The sequence below is a fragment of the Aphis gossypii genome, chromosome 1 (assembly GCF_020184175.1).
Source record: "Aphis gossypii isolate Hap1 chromosome 1, ASM2018417v2, whole genome shotgun sequence".
In the NCBI taxonomy this organism is placed as follows: Eukaryota; Metazoa; Arthropoda; class Insecta; order Hemiptera; family Aphididae; genus Aphis; species Aphis gossypii.
Genome location: NC_065530.1, coordinates 65075171 through 65097858, shown reverse-complemented (window position 1 = coordinate 65097858; position 22688 = coordinate 65075171). Strand labels below are relative to the sequence as shown.

At 26.3% G+C, this 22688-nt stretch overlaps 1 protein-coding gene across 2 annotated transcripts; it reads left to right on the top strand.

Annotated features, from left to right (window-relative positions):
• The first annotated feature begins 115 nt into the window (after positions 1 to 115).
• On the top strand, positions 116 to 10327 carry LOC114123066 (lysine-specific demethylase 4C-like). Of its 2 annotated transcripts, none has more exons than XM_050197991.1 (16): positions 116 to 374; positions 2094 to 2226; positions 3936 to 4025; positions 4083 to 4301; positions 4388 to 4572; positions 4661 to 4814; positions 4903 to 5216; positions 5280 to 5509; positions 5581 to 6255; positions 6746 to 6873; positions 7014 to 7259; positions 7711 to 7857; positions 7943 to 8113; positions 8176 to 8334; positions 9178 to 9276; positions 9345 to 10327. In XM_050197991.1, the coding sequence occupies exons 2-16, from the start codon at positions 2101 to 2103 to the stop codon at positions 9489 to 9491; spliced, it is 3090 nt and encodes a 1029-aa protein (XP_050053948.1). In that variant the 5' UTR covers positions 116 to 374; positions 2094 to 2100; the 3' UTR covers positions 9492 to 10327. The 2 variants fall into 2 exon arrangements, with proteins under 2 accessions (XP_050053948.1, XP_027841729.1); XM_027985928.2 differs by having other exon boundaries at positions 117 to 592.
• Positions 10328 to 22688: the final 12361 nt, after the last annotated feature.

Sequence of the window (22688 nt, the reverse complement as noted above, 5' to 3'; positions counted from 1 at the left end):
AATAATAAAATACAAGATAAACATCAGCCTGCAAGGGTCAACAATTTTGCTGCAGCGACATGTTGACTAAAGATTGCGTTCACCGATTGGATCTAGATAGCAAACGTTTCGCATCGGCGCGAATACGTTGACTGTGGTCTACGAGATTTCCAGTGTTTTGGTAATGGCGTTCGGCAATAACAACAATAATAACGTTTGTGATATTGTGTATTATAGATATAGGTTCCTTTACGGATCTTTAATTTTCATTTTTCATGATAAATTGATATAGTATAATAATATGCATAATGCATGATATGTGTATCGCAATCGTCTCGTCGTGTTCAGTCTGCTGGAAACTTGGAAGTTCTATGTTAAATGCGAAATCATAGCAAGTAGGTATCAACGGAAGTATCATTATTGTCTATGGGTAACTTTGCCTTGAAGACATCGAAAACTTCGCTGTCATTGCCATGAATCTATTCGTCGATGGTAAAAGTTAAAATTGTTGGAACCGCAATTGATCCAGTCAAATTTCCATCTGTTATGGCCATCCATCGTTAATCGACACATTTGTGTGCTACCACTTGCAAACGACCGACAGTATTAGCAGGTATTTTGATAACTGACGAGTCTATCAGTTTTACCATCGGACAGATTAATAGAATAAAGTTGATGTACAACATCCCTATATCTGGCTAAAATTGTGAGTTTTCAAATGTGTTCGATGTTTGTTAATCTTACCGTTCCCCATTACAGTGAAGTATGGCTTTACTTAACAAATATAGAATTTGAAATTGACTTGATTAATTTGATTCTATATTATACAACAATATAAGTTTAATTAAATATAAAATAAAATATTCTTTATAAAAGCTAATAACAATTTATTTAACATTTTTCCAGTCATCTACTTGTTTAAAATTATATCATATTTTATTTTATTTTTATTACCAATCAACAATCGGTCATAAATAATTAAAAAATAATTATAAACTTTTTTACAACGGTAATCGGTAAAAAACGACAAGGTGAAAAACTATTTTGGTTAAAAGTTATTAAAATAATTGCCGTCATAAATAAAATTATTTTTAAATATAGGTTTATAGAAATTTGAAAGCACTCTTGTTGAAATAAACTATGGTAATTTTTGAACTGAAGGTTTTGATTTAGTGATGTAAATACCTATTTTAAATAAGTAATAATATGCAAGTTGTATTTGTTAATACAATGATACCTGTGATAAAACAATATTGCATCGTTAAAAAATATAATCTTAAGACGTTCTGGTTTCGTCAAATACTTAATGCCTAAGTACCTACGTAGTTTCGATGAGCTAAGTCGCGACGATAATAATAATAATAGAGAACAGATATTTTTCCTTGTACGTAAAAACCCATTATTTATTGAATATAATAAAAGTTTAATTTACGACTCTTAGGGGTTTATATATTTCCTTGTAGTCGAAATATTATGTGCAGAACATTTACGCGGGGAAAGAAATTTACTATTTTTTTTAATAGTAATAGCATATTATACCATTTGATATCTATGATTGATTTTTATTATTATTTACTTATTTAACTTAACAATTGAATTATAATACACTTACACTATACCTTATATTTGGAATTTTAAAGTAAAGTGCATTTGACGTTTTTTACCTTTGTTGTTTATTGCCGTGTCGATTTTTATCTGTCGTTTTTTCCGTGACATTTTTTTTCGTGTCGTTTTTACTTAGATTCTTTAAAACAAATTAATTAATAAAAAAAAAGATGTTCTATTTAGTATAAAATATGTTTTTCATTGTTATTTCCTATTAAATATTCAAAACATATTAACATAGTTATTGTCATCATTAAAATCTTTTGGAGTGAGAATTCAGTTATTATAACCCGTCCAGTTCATCTTGGCCATCGGTTGACGTCACTAACTACCATCATAGTTGGTATTAGGTACTTTAAATTATATTATTATAAGATTATAATCGTAATAGTCGCCGATAGCAAAGATGAACTTGATGGGTTATATATCTAATTTGATTGATGAGTTTAAATTTAGTTATACCTATGTATAACATACTGATTTTAATAACATTTTATTTATAATTTTAGGTAAAAGATGTGTTCTAATAAAAATACACCTAGAATCATGGTTTTCAGACCAACATGGAGCGAATTTCAAAATTTTAGTAGCTACATTGAGTTTATGGAGTCGCAAGGAGCACATAAGGCTGGTGTGGCAAAAGTATGTTAAAATGAAGATTATATAAATTATTTGGGTATTATTATAAGGGTGGTCAAGTTGGTTTGCTAGTTGGAACAGTCAGTATCGAGTGGACCTCGGACATAGAGTAGGTCACTATGATGACTATGTTTGGTTAAACTAGGCGTATATTATACCCATACTATATTAATTAAAAAAAAATACAATCTGCAGTATATTATATAAAAAAGTTCGGTGGAGTCAATAGCCGGCGGAATCTATAAATAAACAAGCTCGGCTGAATTAATATTAAAACGGCAGAATCGATAAAACCCCGTAAAAAAAACGATTTTGAACGTAGATGATTTGTCAGCCTAAATTTTCCAGTAGGTGGTGAAAAAGGTGGTTTATGTTTTAATGACCTGAATATTTCAAAATTAAATCATGTATAGAAAATAGTTATTTATACAACTGGTGCATGTTTCCAGTTTCTATAACAAAAATTTAAAATTATTTGATTTTAAATAATCGCTATTTTACGCGTGAACTTTTGATTTCGTAGAAACTTAAACTGTAGATAACATTTTTTTAATTGGCCAACGCTCAACTTCTTTTATAATTATTGTAAGCCAAACTTATAGAAAATCTTGTCACTATAAGAGTAACTCGTGAGAAATTTTGTATTAAATTTTCAAGTATTTTCATATAACCAAAACAATTTTATCGGTATTTATAAAAATAAAACCAATATTTCAAATTTAATGCTTTAAAATAAGCGTATTATTTAGAAAATAAAATTATCTAAAGAAAATTCTAATTTTAATAACTTAAGAAATTTTCATGTATCTACGATTTATATTTTACTAATAACAAATATTTAAAATCGTTTGAGGATAAATCGTTATATCTTTATGCGATTTCGTAAAAATTTTATCCTACAATGATGACATTTCGAGTTTTCTCTATAACTATTTGAAAGAAAACTTATGGAAAATTTAGTGTTAAATTTTAATCTTAGATATAAATACAAAAAAATATATGAATTTTCAACTACAAAATTACTTGTAAATTCTCGCAATTTTGATAATTTTGTTGAAATTTGAACACTTATAAAAAATAATTGTGCCTAATGATTTTTGATTTTATTTAAATACAATAAGAACAACTTTTATGAAACCTTGTATTCAATTTTCAAGTTTTTTTGGTCATTTAAAATTTTTTTATCGGCATTTCAAAAAAATATACTTATGAAAATCGAAAATTTCAGTTGTCTATAAAATAGCTCAAAATAAGCCATACATTTTTGAATTTAACTGTGTATAGATAACACTATTATAAAAATTCGGTGAAAATTTCAAGTATTTACAGTGACTCGTTTTTGAGTTACAACCATATAAAAAAATCGATTTCGTTGAAAACTAGTTTTGCGTAAAAATTCCCGTTTTTCGTCATTTTTTGTTGTTTTCTTCTGATTTTTTTTTGTAAACTTTCGGAAACTTTTTACTTTTGACCTTCATAATTCACCAAGGATATTCAATTAGCTATCGGAAACTACCCTGAAATTTAAAATTCAAGCATTATTCCAATAAGTACACACACAAAAAAAAAAAAAAAAACACACACATATCATTGTAAAATCAATACATTCATCATTCCGTTCAGAATCTAAAATGTAACCTTGTTATATCAATATCATATTTATTGTTAAAAGTAGACTTTTTTTTACTAAATATGTAATATTGATCTTGTAGGTTATCCCACCACCTGAATGGATACCAAGAAAAAGAAGTTATCATGAAGATGACATTATGAATTTGAAAATTCCAGCTCCCATCTGTCAAGTATGTTTCAGTACTTAATTTAAAAAACTATGTTTAATCATTATTATATTGATTTAGGTTGTACAAGGTAAACAAGGTCTTTATCAACAACTTAATATACAAAAAAAACCTATGACAGTAGCAGATTACAAAATAATGGCAGAGTCTGATGAATATAAGACGCCTAGCCATTTTGACTATGGAGATCTTGAAAGAAAATACTGGAAAAATATTATTTACAAATCCCCACTCTATGGTGCAGATGTATCAGGATCTATTACTGATAAAGATGTTAATGTATGTGTTAGAATTATGTATTTATAATTAATTTTATTTGAAATGTGCATTTAAATAAATTAAATAATTTTTTTAATTAAATTAAGGTTTGGAATATTAACAAACTGGGTACTATATTGGATTATGTAAATGAAGATTATGGTATTAGTATCGAAGGTGTCAATACTGCTTACCTTTATTTTGGTATGTGGAAAACCTCTTTTGCATGGCACACTGAAGACATGGATCTATACAGTATTAACTATATACACGAAGGATATCCAAAGACATGGTAATATAATTATTTCATTTTATTATTATACCTTTGTAATTGTATAATATTTTCAAATTTAAATTGCATATATTTTATATTGTTGAAGGTATGCAATACCTCCAGAACATGGTCGTCGCTTAGAAAGATTGGCTACTGGTTTTTTTCAATCTGATGCTTCAGCATGCCCTGCATTTCTTAGGCATAAAATGACTGTTATATCCCCTCATATGTTAAAACAATATTCCATACCATTTAATAAAGTAAATACCGAAAAATTTCTTATTCTTAATTAAATAATTACCAATACTACAATAATTGTTTTATGATCTATATTGTTATTTGTTACAGATAACACAAGAGCGCGGTGAATTTATGATAACTTTCCCTTTTGGATATCATGCGGGTTTTAATCATGGCTTTAATATGGCTGAATCGACAAACTTTGCTTCACCCCGTTGGGTGGAGTATGGGAAAAGAGCTTCACAGTGCCATTGCCGACCAGATTCAGTAAAGATCAGTATGGATACATTTGTTAAACGTTTACAACCTGAAAAATATGAACTATGGCTTCAAGGAAATGATGTTGGTACTCATCCAGAAGATCCTTCTCGTACTTTAGCAGCACCCTTGCCTAGTGCATGTGACTTATTATGTAATAAAAAGTAAGTCACTTTTGATTATCCAAAAACTAAAAGTTTTTTTAATTTTGATTTTTAATTTTATAGCAACACTGGTATTCCAAAACTTTATATCGAAGGTGGTAGAAAACGTCATCCTGTCACACATAAACTTTCAGATTCAGAATTGTCCATTGATATGACACATGAAAGTAAAGCTTTAGATGCTGCTTTGGCAACAAGTATTCAAGAGTTTGATGTAAAGGAATATGATGATGAACTTAATGATGAACAAAGAGAAGTAATGGAAGATATATGGCTAAAAGCTGATGAAATGGGTTGGTAACATATTTTACATTAATCTTGTTACTTCACTCATTATTATATATAATTAAATGATTATTTTTAGATGTAACTGAAGTATCTTATAATAATGGAAGATCTAGACTTTTGAGTAAAAAACATTCAATCTTGGAAGATATAGAATTTACAAGTGATAGTGATTATTGTGATAGTTCAGAAAAAAGAAGATCCAAAAAAAGGAAGGCTAAAAAACGATCAACCAAAAAGAATCCAAAATCTAAAAAAAATAAATCTTCTAAATCAACTGAAAAAATAAGTGTTGCTTCTAATGAATTAATTAACGATACAGATTCAACAACCATTAGCTTTAAAGGAAATGATGATAGTATTGAAAAAATAATAACTATAACACCTATAAATACTGAAAGTCTGAATTCTAAGAATATTAATAGAACTACAGAAGAGTCTCGGGTGAATCAATATCTCAAAAAAAGTATTATAAATGATAGTTTATTGTCTAAAAATGGTGACAGTGTTAATAATAACGGGCATTCAAATGTAGTTATATTAAAACCATTATTACCAATTAAATCAGAAATGCCACAAAATGCATCTCTTACTAATTTAACAACCCACATCAATAAGAATAATCAACCTTATATGCCATCAGTATTTATGTCTCCAAAAATAGAAATAGTAGATAGAAAATCTACACAACAATTATATCCACCGACTCTTGAACCAATACAGATTAAGGATGAAGAAGAATATGCAATTGATGGTATGTTTTAGTTAATTTTTACTTATATTAAAAATTTAAAGCTATCAGCAAATATTAAATTTCACTATTTTAATAAAAGTGGATAATAATATTTAAATGTATATCGTATGATACTATACTCTGTTTAGAATAACCTTGTCCACTTGCCCGATAAAAACTTATCTAGTCCACGCATGTGTGTTGCCACAGTGAGTGCTGATGACAGCTAACGACCAATCACAGTGCACTTCTGTCTCTCACCGGGGGGGGGGACTTCCATAGACATTTTTTTATTATTATTAAATAAATATAATTATCAAGAAACATATAAGGCACGATATCCTAAAAATAAATTCTAACATGTTCGACTTTAAAATTGTCCATAATCGATTGTTTGGCCGTCCTTGTTTTTAATGCACGAATTGTACGCTGAGTTTACTTATTATGTTGAATAGAGTATAAGTATCTATTTATGTATATTTTATATTTAAATAGGAATTTGTTTTCACAGGTATACCAAATAATATAGGTGATATGGTAAACAATTGTTGCTCATTTGAGGTTGAGCAACTGTATAATGTGTTTAGAAGTATGAATGAACCATATTGTTCATTATGTATGATGTTTAATCGTAAAAAGGTAATAAACAATTAATTTTTCTAATACATCAATTGTTGTTATTATAAAACTGTTAATAAATTTGGTATTAATTATTATAAAATATGATTATTAATTGCATCAATAAGAATTTTAATAATATATTTTCACTGTTTGAATAGTTAACTTTCAATTTGGATTGGCGAACCAAAGCGAAATCTTTCATGAATCCAAAGTTACCCAACTTACAGAGCCCTAGCAAAGCAATATTTAAACATGCGCTTTGTGGCAGTGAAAAAGTTTATAGGGCAGATCTCATAAGATGTGAAAAATGTTATTTGACTGTTCATAAAGTGTGTTATGGCATTAATGTAAACACAAGTAAACATTGGTTGTGTGATCGATGCATGAAAAATGCTATGCTTGCTGTAAGTTTATTATAAATTCATAAGTCAATTACTTGACTAGTGAATTTTTTAAACTTGTAAAGATTTACTATCAACTGATTTATTAGAAATATAATAAATATTAATATTTTAGAACTCCAATATTTTTTATTAAAAATATCAATGGAATGAAAATTAAGATTGCAATCTTCATATATATAGTTAATTTTAAAATAATCATTCAATTTGTCTACTTTGGAAATTTCAAGTACTTTAAATTAATACTTGACTCTACTTGTTTTAAAAAAACAATATTCATGCATTTAATTAATTATATCAATTGTATGATAGAAAGTTTCCAATTTAAAATCTTAAATTGATGTTCTTTTCTAAAAATTAATTTTAACATTTGTAAAATGACATTATTATACCATGTTTTATTTTTATTTTTAATAGTTATAAAATCTTAATAAGTATTGACATTTATGTATAGGGTTGTGCGTATTGTCCATTAAAAGGTGGGGCTCTTAAAGAATTTAAATCTAATGGATGGTCACATGTTGAATGTCATCTGTTTGTGCACGGTAGTAGTCCATTAACTATCAATACTTTTTCGACAGATTTTTCAACTAATCAAAAGGTATTATAATAGTTCATTATGTTAAGTTGTATTTTATTGTATGCCTACCTGATGCAGAATTTAAAAATTGTTGAATATTTTATAGTGCGTAATATGCAATTTATCATCTGGCAATTGTTTTCGTTGTTCTGAAGGCAGTTGTGATGCTTGGTTTCATATTTCTTGTGGAATATTTGCTGGATTTGATTTTCGAGCTGAAAGAAACAGCAAGCATATTTTAATCCATTGTAATAATCATTTAAATATTCCAAATAAAGTAAGTTATAGGTACTTATTTTTTATATAATTTATTTTATTGATGAATGTTTCTATTTTTAGCAAAAGATAATTCATATAAACCAAAAAGTATGGGTTAGACACTGGCAGCATAATAGGATCTCTGAATGTCGAATTGTCAATATCGATAAAACTCCTTTATGCGTTGTAAAATTCAGTGATGGTACAATATCAGACAGTATTACATTAAAAGAAATAAAGGTATTCTTATTTATTACATGTTTTATTATTTTGTTTAAATCTTCAGGTAACAACTCTTTATTAAGTAACGAATTAGCATTCAGACATTAAGTATTAAATGATTTATTTTGTCATCAAAACACAACATTTGATTTTGCATACATTAATAAGGTCGGATTTTTAAATTATTTGGCCTAATAACTTTATCCATAAACTGTCTTAATAACATTTCATTATTATAATTTTTTTTTATTATTCAAAAATTGGAATTATGTTGGGATAGTAACAAAATATTTTGGTTCTATCATTACTTTTAAATACTGGTATGTACTAGTATCTATCTATATATATATATAGATATAGATATATATATATATATATATATAAATGAAGGGTAAAGATAATTTGTATTGAATTTATATACACAATATTATGTTTCGAGTATCTTATTGATGGCTCACAGTTCTTATGGGAGATATAGGAGTCTTGGTTATTATTTTTTCAGTTATCTACTTGTAAAAAATGTATGTCACTATAAATATTGTGTTAATATACAAATTTATGATAATAATAAAAATATATATTTCAATCAGATTTTACATTGACAAATGACCTGGTCATAATGACTGTGTGACTAACTAAGTGATGTTTTTGGTGCTACCAACGTAGGGTTAAGAACTTTATTCTCTTACATGGGGGTTTTTATGACTTTTTCTTTTTTTTTTTCTTTTACTGTGTACATTTTATTCATAAAATTCAGTTAAGAAAATTACAAACTTTAAAAAAATTCCTTACTACATAATTTGTATTCTTTAATTAATTACTATTAATATTGTTTTTCTTTTATGGTGGTTATTTTTTTAGAACAATACAAATGATCTTCCAGCCATTAACAAAGAAATAAATTTAGAATCGGGTGACAAAGGTTTATTCCTTGGATTGAATTATAAACCTACATATTCAGTATGTATAATTTATTATATTGCGTATACTTTTCAATAACTTAAAATTAATGTAATTATATGTACTAGGTTATGTATAGTGATGGTACATGTGGTCGTATACATCCTAGTGACATATACAGTAATGATGAACATCTTATGAGACGCTTGAAACTGCAAGCTAAACGTGGGTTAGATAAATATGAAAGAGAAAATAAAATAATTAATGTTTTATAAGTATGTTCTATATCATAGTTACTTAACTATTTAATTTTAAGGACTCATTTTTTATGAAAATAAAATATTTCCTAAATTATAAATTATTTTAACTGGTGTTAAAATATTAAAAAATAAAAATTATAGCTAATATTAATTTTATTTTTTTTTTTGTAAAAAATTAACTTGTTTGTGATAAAACTTAAATTAAATTATTTATTTTCATTTTCACGCAATTTAGATTTATAATTAATATTTTTAACATTTAAATTAATTGTCTTGTTTTGTTCATTATGTTTTTTTCTTTTTAATCATATTTTGATAATAAGATCCCTGCAGTTTTTCGTCCTATAACATTTGTTTATTTTATTTTAAATTGGTGATATTTGTCTTTTTAATATTGTCATAACTAATAATATTAACTTTTATTAAAAATTACATCAAGTGTTTTTTTTATTAACTTAATATTTCTAAGGAAAACTAATAGTTTAGTTTGACCATAATGTACAGCTTTATAATTGTTCTATCAATGTTTGTATATTGTATTAATTTAAAATGTTACTCTTAACTGTTTATGTAATATGTTGCACAATAATGTTTCTGTATATTTTAAGGTAAATTTATTTATTTTTGTTTAATAATATAATGAGTTTCCATATGATCTCACTATCTCAGGAGATATATATTATATGTTTAAAATTTGTTAGCTATGTTAATATGTTTATATGAACCAGTATACTCATATTACTCAAGAATTATACTTGGCTTGAGTGATGGTTAGAAAATCAATATCATTATTAATTATTCTATTTATAGACATAAGATAAAATTATATATTATTGATTTTGTTTTGTAAATTTGTTCAACTTAATATTTACTTATATTAATAAGTAATCTAACCTACTTTATAGTTGTGTGTGTATTGTGTAATATGAATTTTTTTTTGTGTTCAATTATTATAAAATAACATAAAGAAAACGCTTAAATAAAAGAAAAAAGAAAAAGAATCACTTTCTTTTTTTAATAATCTAATATAATTTAAAGAATTACAAATAATGGCTATATCATTAAACATGTCATGCTTTTAATATTTGGAGTTAAAATTGAAATGCATTCAACTAAAAAAATACTAGATCCAGTAAGTTGTCTTGTTTTTTTTTTTTTTTTGAGTGCTTATCAATAATTTTTAATTGAGTACAATATTCACTTGGAAGTATAAGGGTATTATTTCAATGGTAATCACTCATCTTGAAAAGTTTAATTATTTATGTTTTTGAAAAACATTTTGATTTATATATTATTAAGTCAAAACTTTACCTTTATCTATGAAATAAATACCTTGGCTATCCAGGTATTTGGCAAAAAAAATGTTTTTGTTGAGGCTTACTTCAAAACTGTACACTTTCATACTTATTTTAAAGGTTACAGTATAATTTAAAAAGAAGAATTTTCATTTTATCCTCTCTATTTTTCACTATATTTTATAAATATTTATTTTTAGTACAACTACAATATAATTTTTAAAAATGGCGAAAGTTGGTTATTTTTTACTGTATCTACAATGGAAGAAAGTATCTACCTACATAAAACTTAATAAATCATCATTGAGTAGGTTATTGTATTGTAATGGATATGTTAAATCTGAACGCAATGATACTAAAAGCAATTCAGAGTGGAGAAAATTAATCACTATTATCATTTATTATAAAAACATTTTAACCCGTTGAGACAATTCTAAAAGAAATTGTTGAATTAGTTTGAATAATACATCACGTTAGTAAATGTACTCCTGGTTACTCTTATTTATTACATGCAAATGTTTTTTCAGTGTAGCCGTGTAGGTATGCGGACTGACGACTAGAGTTCTATAGTATAGACTGGTCACCGGTATCTGGTAAATTGATATATTCAGTACCTATTTACATACTATTTTAAATAATTGGGAAGTATTAGACTTAACGCCTTTACAGCTGGTTAAGGAATTTTATTAATTCAACAATACCTAATATTTTGGGTGTTTTATTCAACAAAAATGTAAAGAGTTTTTTCAAATGGTTGATAAGGTATAAGGTAGGTAGGTAGGCATTCGATAAAAAATCGATGGAAAAAGAACGTACCTATCAAAAATTATTTATTATAAATCACAAAATACACATAATGCCACCTATGTACCTACATACAGTACATAAATAAAAAATTGAAAATCACTATAATACTATAAAATATTGAGTATCAGTTTTTGGAGTTACTTATTAAAAAAGGCTACGGGAGGAGCTAAGAGATGATATGGGATCCCCATGTCATCACTCGACACTCATCATGATGATAATGACATTAATCCAAATTAAGTAATTAGTAATAAGTAATTATTACTTTTTGCAATTTTGAATGACGTCAAAGAACGATATTGTAGTAATGTATACCTAGGTATAAAACCTATTATAACTAGATATATTATATATAATTCGTGGTACCACCTACCGCATACCGTTCGGCGATACCCATCATAATGCGGTGTAGGTACTCGGTTTTTTTTTGCTTTCCATTTGTAAGCTTAAATCCAGTGACGTCACTACACATTACTACTTAAATTATTATACTTAACGACTATAAATTGTTAAAACGATAACTCGCACGAGAAACTAAAGCGGTCCGCGACCGGTTTTCTTGCAGCCAGACTGCTGTTGCGTGATGACGATGCGGTTAGCCCAATAATTATTATTCGGAAATCCGTAAATCGCAACCGCCAGCACATTACGTTGTACCGTAGTCTGCACGTCGGGTAAATACCACGACCGTTTTCGATAGTTTTGGAATACGGGGAAACCTAAACCGGGAAAGTACGCGTGATCGGTATTATAGGTATAATATGTCATAAACTCATAAGGTTCGTAAGTCGTAACATCATACATTATATTATTTTCATCTATTTCATCTATTCCGTGTTGAATTATTGAAATCTTTATTTTGTTTGATTAATAATTATGCTGATTGTTGAGTATATCTATCATTAAAAAATGATCATAAATGTATAATGCACTCTTCAAAAAAAGATAGGTCGCCACTGCGTCGATCTGTGTACCCAACATAGAACATTTTAATAACAAGCTGTTTTCGCTCGCCCCGAAAGTTATCTGAACACATTAACTAGCTGCAGAGTACTTAAGAGAGTTCAGCTTATTTAGAAAAGGAAAACAAATCGACAGTAATTATAGCCTATCATAATTATTTTTTATTTATTTATTTATTTGTTCAAATTGTTTCAAATTGTTAATACATTTAGTATTTCTACAAAATAAGTAATAATTTACAAGTTTACAAGATAGATAGGCGTTTTTATACGTAGAGATTTGACTTTTACAATTATACGATTTTTACGTGCGATGTACAATTTTATATATAAATTAAAGTTATAATAGTTTTTTAGTCGTTTGATTGATTTCTCTTGCAGGGATTCTAAAAAGATATAGGTCGACGCAGCTATAGTATACCTATAGAATATATATTATACACATATAGGATGATAGTTTTATTACCTATTTTGTAGTGTAGTACGCCTTTAGTTTAATTGAGTTTTTTGTAAAAATTTTTTAAATTAGTTTATCATTCCAAATTGATAGAAAGGATAGTCCTGTGTCATTGTGATAAAGTCGCTTGTTTCTAACGAACCAGGGAGCTTTTAATGCTCCCTTTTTAATTTTTTAAAAATTTATTTCTAATGGTATGAAGTTTTATAATTTTCATTTGGAAAGTGGTTTCCCAAACTGATCATGCATAGGTTAGTAACAATCTTATTATTGCTCTGTATTGTATTACTAGCAGTAAGTAGTGAATATTTAATTTAAGTTGTAGGGTATCTCAATCAATAATGTATCATTGATTTAGTTATTATTTATGTCTATTTTTCCAGCTTAGTTTTTGATCTAGGTTGGTCCAGTGGTCGTCGTCCTAGATATTTTTTTTCCATTTGATTTTTAATTGAATTATGGTTGGATAATTGCATTTTTTTAGGGTTGATATCTTGGTTTCGCTTTTGGTAGGATTCAGCGTGAGTTTTCATTTTAGGAACCATTGAGATAATTTGTTGAGCAAGTTTTGAAATCTTTTATTGAAGTTCTAGAATTTTATTTTTTGTTATTATTTCTGACTTTCTGAATAACCAATTTGCAATGCTGTGGCGTTAACATGTCATAGCAGTTTATATTGGATAGCATTGGTCCTAGAACTGATTCTTGGGGAACGTCTGCTTTATAATAGTTTGTATTATATATTATGATTGTACTATTTGTACACATAAATACTGTGTAGCGTATTGGCGTGTATAGGGAATTAATTATTATCCGTAATACACGTGACACGTGAATCTTTTGAGACATAAATAATATTAGGAGGATAGAAGGTACTTACAATCTACATATTATGTATCTAGACAATATTTTTATTTATTATACATTTTATACATTATACTGTTGTAATAATATAATAAATAGAAATTAATATTATATCAGTTGATACCTCCGGCATTTCGCATTTGCGCTGGTTAAACGTTTGCAATAATAAATTCGTATTTCGCTGTATAAATTTAGGCGTGTAATGAAGGGTATTGAGCATTGAGGGACTTCCCCAGTTCCCCGAAGCTTTTTTTTCATTAGTCACTAATAATGACCGGTCTCTTATTTTCACCTGATTAAATCCTATCTGACAAACAAATCACTTTTTTACAGTCCTCCATAACACCACTTAATGAATCAAAACAATATTAAACTTATGGGCGTAACATGATTGCGCACCTTTTATCTTTATTAAGGAGAGCTTACAAAAATATTTAAATAAATATCATTAATAATAATAATAATAATTAATAACGTTAGTAATGATGTTGGCAATTTTTTTGAATTAATATTTATTTAAATATTTGGAACGAATGCAGTTTAGCTTCCAAGCGAATTTTTGGAATTTTTTTCGCAAAATGTGTGTTTTGTATTCCTAATTTGATGGTACTTTCAAAAAAAGCTGATCAAACTTATTTCAGAAGTTATAGTCAAAAAACTCCAAAGTGCTCAATTTTTTAAAAATACAAAAATTTAAGTTTTTAGAAATATTTGTATTTATATGCTCAACATTTCGGTGAAATCAGAATTTTCTTATCGTACTTAGTTTTTATGTTATTGTTAATAAACCAGATAAAACTAAATTATAAAGTTATATCAAACAATTACAAATTTGAGAAACTCAAAATTGATTTTTTTGACTTTTTTTTTTCATTCGATGGGTAATAACATAAATAAGTTTTTGATGAAATCAGAACTAACTTATATTTTTTGGTTTAACTTTATTTTTATAGACGAATATCGGCATATTATTTCTTTTTTGGACGCGTAATTTCTTTGATGTGTTATACGATTTTTTTCTACGATGCGTATTATTACGTTATTATTATTATTGGTATTTTTATTGAATTGATATTTATTTAAATATATGTATTTGCTTAAAGAGTAAAGGTGCGCAATCGTGTTGTATTTTCTCAAATATAAAAGGTAAAAAGTGTACAAGTGTGTGTTTCCGACTTAATATATTGGAGCAGACTCAGGGCTGTGAGAGTTTACAATCACCCCGTGTTGCACCGTAAAGTTATTGCACAATTCAAGCAGGTGTCCCCTAGGCTTTAATTCCGAAGGAACCAATATTGACCCATTCCTTTAGACGATTTTCACACACGACATCCCATTCTTAGGTGCATAATACTATAACAACGAATCCAGGAAAAAGAAAATTAAAAAAAAACCAACGGAAAAAAAATCTAATGAAAAAAATATGAATTAAGTTCTGTGCAGTGACGGTACCTGCATATATTTGAAATCAATTAATTAGTTTAATAATTTATCACAAAGATAAATTGAAATAATAATAAAATATAAAACTGATATAGTGATATGACAATTTTTCAAAAATATATAAAATAACTTAAAAATCATAAAAAACGAAAATCAATTTTACGTGTTTACGTGAACGCGTTCCAGGAAGTTAGGTACTTAATGAGTAATGAGTAAAATACTAGCTAAGATCACCAGTCACAAAAATTGCGATGAAAAACCGGTCATAATATTATAGATCGCGGTCGATAGATAATCACAGGTATTGGGTTTTTTTATCTGGGTTTTCCATCGTGATGATACGACGGAATGCTTATCGATTTCCCTAATATAATTATTTATTAATAATTTCATAAAGAAGATATTTGATTTTTTAATTTCAAACATAACAATTATTATATCTTACTTATATAATATGTAAATGTAAGTTATAAGTATATTATATAATAATTTTACCTATTTTAACATTTTGCCTAAAAGCATAGCTCATAAATACACGTATTATAAATACCTACATAAATACAAATATACGATTTTTCCAATAAATAATCCCAGAAATTTTAACTTCAAATAAAAAATAGTTTGTGAAAAGAGTCATAATATTAATGTATTATAATATGTATAATATGCAATCACAGTATTTTAATACAAGTACCTATAATATATAATTTAAAAACAAACAAATAGTATATTTTTAGTCGTAATACAATAATATATGATACTACATTTTCATTTAAATGCCGATATTAATCTATGCATTTATATTAATATGTTTTTAGTACCATAAAAAAAAATATATATATATATATATATTGGTATATATTTAATAAATTGTATTATTATTAATGATACAATCAAAAACATTGTAATAATATTCAAACATAATTTATATTATTTTTAAATGAAGTTTATAAAGTCTGCATTATACCTATTACCTACCAATGGTAGGCTACCATCTAGGTTACGTTTTAGATCCTTTAAAATCTAAAATATTATCAGTTAGTTTAAGAAAACTCATGGTTTTTAATTAATTTTCTTTGAGAAATTCTTCAAGAATACTTTTTGAAAATCACGTTATAGTTTTTGAAAATAAACGAGCAGGCGTAGATTTTATTGTTTAGTTTGTTTTTAACTTGAAATTTTAATTTTTGTTTTACAAACTTAATTTTGAACATGAGAGATGATTATATGGTCATGATCAATTTCTTTTTTTTTTATGAGACGAGTAAAGTAAGAGTTATTACGGTAGCAGGCGTACGATCGCCTACACACAGACATCTTCAGTGATACTTTCGCTTCCTTGGAATAACGACTCGTCAATTTGGACTATTACACCTCATATTTTTGACCGAAGTTCAAATTGATCAACGCAAACGTCTTGGCATAAATTAAACCAATCTGTTACAGTATGTCTTATTCTGCCGGTCCATTTTGCAGTATTTGTTACGTTCACTTCATTGCACCAACACCAAACTAACTCTATTATGTGACACAAACTTAGACCATGGTTGTTTTTTCTATTTACGTCAATATAAGTAAAGAATTTATTTTGTTTTCTGATGGACTGAAATGTTTGATATCCTTTCTTCGGATAACGTAAGCACTTTTCTTTAATAATTTTATATTCTTCATCACGTTTGCGAGTGTTATTCATATACTCCTTAAGGGCCTCTCAACATACTTTATTATTTGAATTAACTTTTTGGCATACTTTAGCAGTGGGAAAAACATCACGTTGTTTTAAAAATCGGTGCAAGATTGTCATTGTAAATAACATGTCTATAAAAGTCAATAACATTTTCCATTTTGATTTAACAAAAAATATTTCAAAATTAAATTATGTAGAGAAAATGCCAATTTAAACAACTAGTGTATGTTTCAAGTTTTTTTGAACTATGATAAAAATCTAAAAATTAAAATTATTTCATAGTAAATCGTTATTTATTTTTACGAGTGAAATTTGGATTTCGTAAACATTTAAATTAAGGATAATTTACAACGTTCAAGTTCTTTTATAATTTATTATTGTAAGCCAAACTTATGGAAAATCTAGTATTAAATTTTCAACACTTAGATACTTACATAATATTTTTTTTATAAATTTTATTTACAAAATAATTTGCCAATATTCATGATTTTGACGAATTTTTGTTGATATTTGAACTTCAAACACTAATAAAAAAACGTGCCTATATATATATTCTTATAACTTTGAATCACTATAAGACTAACTTATAAGGAACTTTGTATTCAATTTTCAATGCAAGTTTCCTCACCACCTTAGCACATTATGAAAATCGATATTATATCAACTTTAATGTTGCATGAGGTATTGCATGTGGCGCGTTTTTTTTTAATGTGGTTCCCTGAGTATAAAGTTTAGGCCTAATATCCACACAGAGGATAATGGTAAATTACCGGATAGCTATATAGTATGTGAAATTGTCAAGATTTATCGTGTTATGCATATTTTAAGTCAAAATGATAATGTTTAAAATACATTTTTGATTTAATGAAATAGTATCTCTTATATAACCGGAAATCTACCATTACCCTCATTAGCAGTGCTGAATTCAAGACGTACATAATAATAATGGTGATCAAATAAAAATCAATCGTTGTTGTCCAATCTAATTAAATATTACAAATTTATAAAAACGTACTCTACAATTAAAAAATTATATATTAACATTGTTACATAATTGAGTTCATATTGATAATTTTTGTCTACTGAATTCAATACTGGTACAATATATGTGTACACATAAAGCTAAAATAAATATAATTAATGCGTATAAATTAATATTATAATACTAGTTATACTATTAAAACTGGTAGCATTTTAACTTAAATAAGGTAATTAAAATTATTTCTAATATTACACAGGTAAATTAAACTTACCTGTATATTATCAATTACCTATATTTTAATAATTCAGTAATAGAAAAGTAACATATTTTTCACGTATCATTATTAATAAGTAATAACCCATTGAACATCTAAAAGCTTGCTTGTCTTTCTTGAATATCATTATACCAATGATAAAAAATAAAATAAAACAAATCAAATGATTCTATACCTAGAACGATGTGGATAATATTAGAAAACACAGATAATAATACTTATCTGATCGCAAAGAATTCTTGAAAAATTATACACTAAAATTAAAACTATGGATTAGAATAAAAACATTAAAAATTAAAGATAATATATTTTGTAAATCAGAAGTAGATATTTAAAAAAACGAATAGCGTACTAAGAATGAGAACATGCAATTAACAGATAAATTATTTAAGTATGAAAATAATGTAAACCACGAAATCGTATTTAAATAAGTAATAACTTTACTGACTGATGACAAAAATTATAAAAACAATAATAGGTTTAAATATTATTGTAATAAATGTTATTTTAATTAGCCAGCAAATACCTATTATGGTTTAATTATTATCAATACTTTCTAGCCAGTATACCTATTCATAATATTATAATATGACTATCGTCCGAATACCAATAAAAATAAAAAAATCTATAATATTTTGCTATTATATAATATACAATACTACAAGTATTATGTGCATTGAACTTATTTATGGTTGGTAATATAAGTATTATGTGAAAAAATATCATTACCTAAGAAAACGTAAAATACATTATAAGCTCTATCATACACAATAATGGATTTAAATTTATATATAGAAGCAAGACCATCAATCATCAGCATTTTAAGATCTAATAGCCTTAATAGTCTATATCTAGAATACTTGAGGAGACAAAATAGTGAGAGAGAGTTACACTTCAAGTTTACTTTCTCTCATTTTTATAAGACCGACTTAAGAGGAACTTTGTACTCAATTTTCAAGTATTTTATAACTATGAGAAAGAGTTTCAACAACTCATAATCGTCTATAAGTCAATCGAAATGGTATTTTTTTAAATGGAGCTTGAACAAACCTCAAACAAATTTTGTGAATAATTTATCATAATAATTTAATATAATATTTTTTGATATTTAATAAGAATATTTGTGAATATTAAGATACAGTAAATCTAAGCTTTTGAAGTAATATAGATAGGTAGTATATTTAAAGTAAATAATAATATTTTAAATAAATATAAACGAAGAAGAAGTATGACTAATTTATATTGTTAGGATGACATTGATGAGTAGTTGTATGATGTAGCAAATGGAATAAACTTCCAAGTATTAATATAAACTAACCTAAAAATATTTTAAAAACGTTTAACAAAGTAAACGAGAAAACATATTTATGGAGCAAAGGTTTAAAACATTAGAAGATTAGTGTTTTTTTTTAAAAATTTTAACTAATATATTGTAAAAGATTTTTTAAATAAAAAAATGAAATAAGAAATCGATCAAAATATATACACGATTAGAAAAATATGTAGTAAAATACAAAATACAAACATATTATAAATGAATGTAATACAGGGTTCTTCAAATAATTCATCCAATTTAAAATGCTTATAACATTTTATTTTTTAGGTTTAGAACAATATGTTGTATATTAAATAAAAGAAAAATATGCCAAGTTTAATTAACTTATCATTAAATGTTAAACGTGTCTTCCCTTGGTCACAAGAATGACATATGGTTGAAGTACAATATAATCCATCTCAATGGACTGGCGACAGCGCTATTTTTTAGCGTCTCTTTGGTTGATGATAATACATTAATACTGCAGGTACGTATACAGTATTTTTAACATATCCCAAAAACAAAGTCGTATGGTGCAAGATTAGGTGACCCAAGAAGCCAGGTGTAAAGTATCGGATGATTCATTTTAAATAACCCTGTATAATATTAATAAATAAATAATAATTAAATTTTTTTAAGTACGTCATCGTGATGCTTGAAATGTTTTAATTGTTGTAATTAATCTAAAATATTTAATATAGTAGGTACCTGTTTTGTTAAATCATAAAAGAACACTTTAAAACATCAATAGATTTAGGTAGTTGTAAGAGGGTGATAATTGATTAGGTAAACATAATATTTACATAAAGCTTTTAACACAGTTGACTGTGGTTTTCTGTTGGTAGTATAACTTGATGACCAAGTGCCTCAAGTTTTGAGGCTCAAGATCTGGAATCTTATTCATATATAATATATATATATGTATATAATTTACAGACGTTCGCGTAACAAATGCAGAAAATAATGTATTTTTTTAATACAGAAAATAAGAAACACATAAAATTTGATTATATTTTTTAGGAAAAATTAAAAATAGCAAATCGTTTAACCAAATTTAAAAAAATATGATTAAAACGTTTATTTAAACCAAGTAGTTTATTTTTTGCATTTTTAAATACATTTTTTGTAAATATTATTTTTGGGAATTTTCAGATATCAATAAATTTTAAATTATTCATGAAAAATATTTTCATAAATTTAACTATTGTATTAACATTCATTTTTATTTGTCTAGTGTTTCTTCTACACGTTGTATGGGTATTTTTTTCGATTTATGATTCTATTATTAAGTCTTACCCTATTTTTCTGTCATTCTCTAAGAGAGTCAGGTCCACTATACCCTTCATCTCTTTAAAAACTCAATTGAAAATAGAATACAAAGGTTAAATTCCTTCTATTTACCGACGTCATTTAAATCTATGTACGAGAATAATTAACTACTTGTCACTCAAATATACAGTGTCCCATGAGGGTTTATCCTTTGCAATATTTCCTGAAATAATGGAAGTATCATAATTCTTTTTCTTTTATAAGACTCACAGGATTACACATATTTCATACGTATAATTTAATCTAATTATGTTTTGATAAGTTTATTTTTCTGAAAATTTTTAAGTTTTACTATTTTATTTTCATTAATTTTATGGTTTTAATATTATATTTTTATCTAATTTCGAAAAAAAATTTGAATTATAATTCAAAACCTAACACGGCATTCTTTTTTAAAAATTAATTAAATATATTTTCGTTAAGGTGATAATGTAATAATAATATTTAATTAAATCGTTATATTATTGTCTATTTTAGTATTTTTAAATTTTAAAGATTATTAAAATAATTATTTATACCTAAACCCTACACTATACTGACATTTTACAACTCGAAAGATCACTTTTATAGTTTTATTTTTCGTTTAAGGACCATGGTATAAATTATCATATTCTTGATATTAACTACGGTGCTCAGAATCCAGAATGAAGGTAAAAGTATTTGATTTGGGAAAAAGACACTTTTTTATTATTCCACCAATTTAAAATTCGGAATTAAAAAAACTGTACTATATACTACATCCTATGTACTTTACTATATTACGTTATAATTTTCATCTTACTTTATATTAAATCGATTTATCACTGGGCGATTTAGGTATGTGTATTGTTATTGGTAACGATGACTCTAAATTATTTAAAATATCTATTAATTTATCTAATGCATGTGCGTAATAGAACGAATTCTCAGAATTTGAAGGTTGATAATTCGCGAACGATTCAAAAATATTGAAAGACAAGTTTGCTATTATTATATTGACGTCGGATGGATGACGTAGTGTGTATTATTATACTATTATTATAAGGATAATATGCATGTGTTTTTATTATTTTATGCTTGTCATCGTGGAATGATTAATATATCATGAGAGCCCCGTAAATGTTTGGAAATTTCGAGAAATTTCTGAAGTGACTACATAATATTTACAAATATATTACATTAATGATTTGAATCTCTTGCTGCAATTGTAGACTGTTACCTAAAATACAAAATAGATTTTTAAGTCTTAAGGTATATGGAATGATTGGTTTGAGTGCAATTTGAATGTTATCTTTTTTGAATCTGATTAAAATTCAAACATTTTGGTTCAGGTAAGTCCTTAGAAGTGTGTTCATCGTTGAATGGACCTGCAGTTTTTATGATGTTACTATAATTATATAATATTGTGATCCCTCACTATACAATACCTGTGAGTATTAATTTATTTTCAATATAATAATAATAGTATACATATCAAATATCTATATATAGCTGCTGAGTGCTGATAGCCATGCTGTGAAACTCATATTTTGTATGTTATATTTTTATGCTATCGTATTATTGGTAAACGAACTCGCTATTCGCCAATACGTCATGATATATTTTAAACATCGTCATTCCTTAATTTTTTGTTTTTCCTAATCATATAAATAAGTACTAATACTTTTTAAGTTTAACCTCTTTCGTATATGCACCTTTCGGTGATATACCTCTAGTCGACACTTGGGCTACCAAAATACTATAAATTAAATGGCTATTAGTTATTACAGATCAAATCTAAGGAGTACAGTAGAATTGTATAGCTACTCAAACAAAATA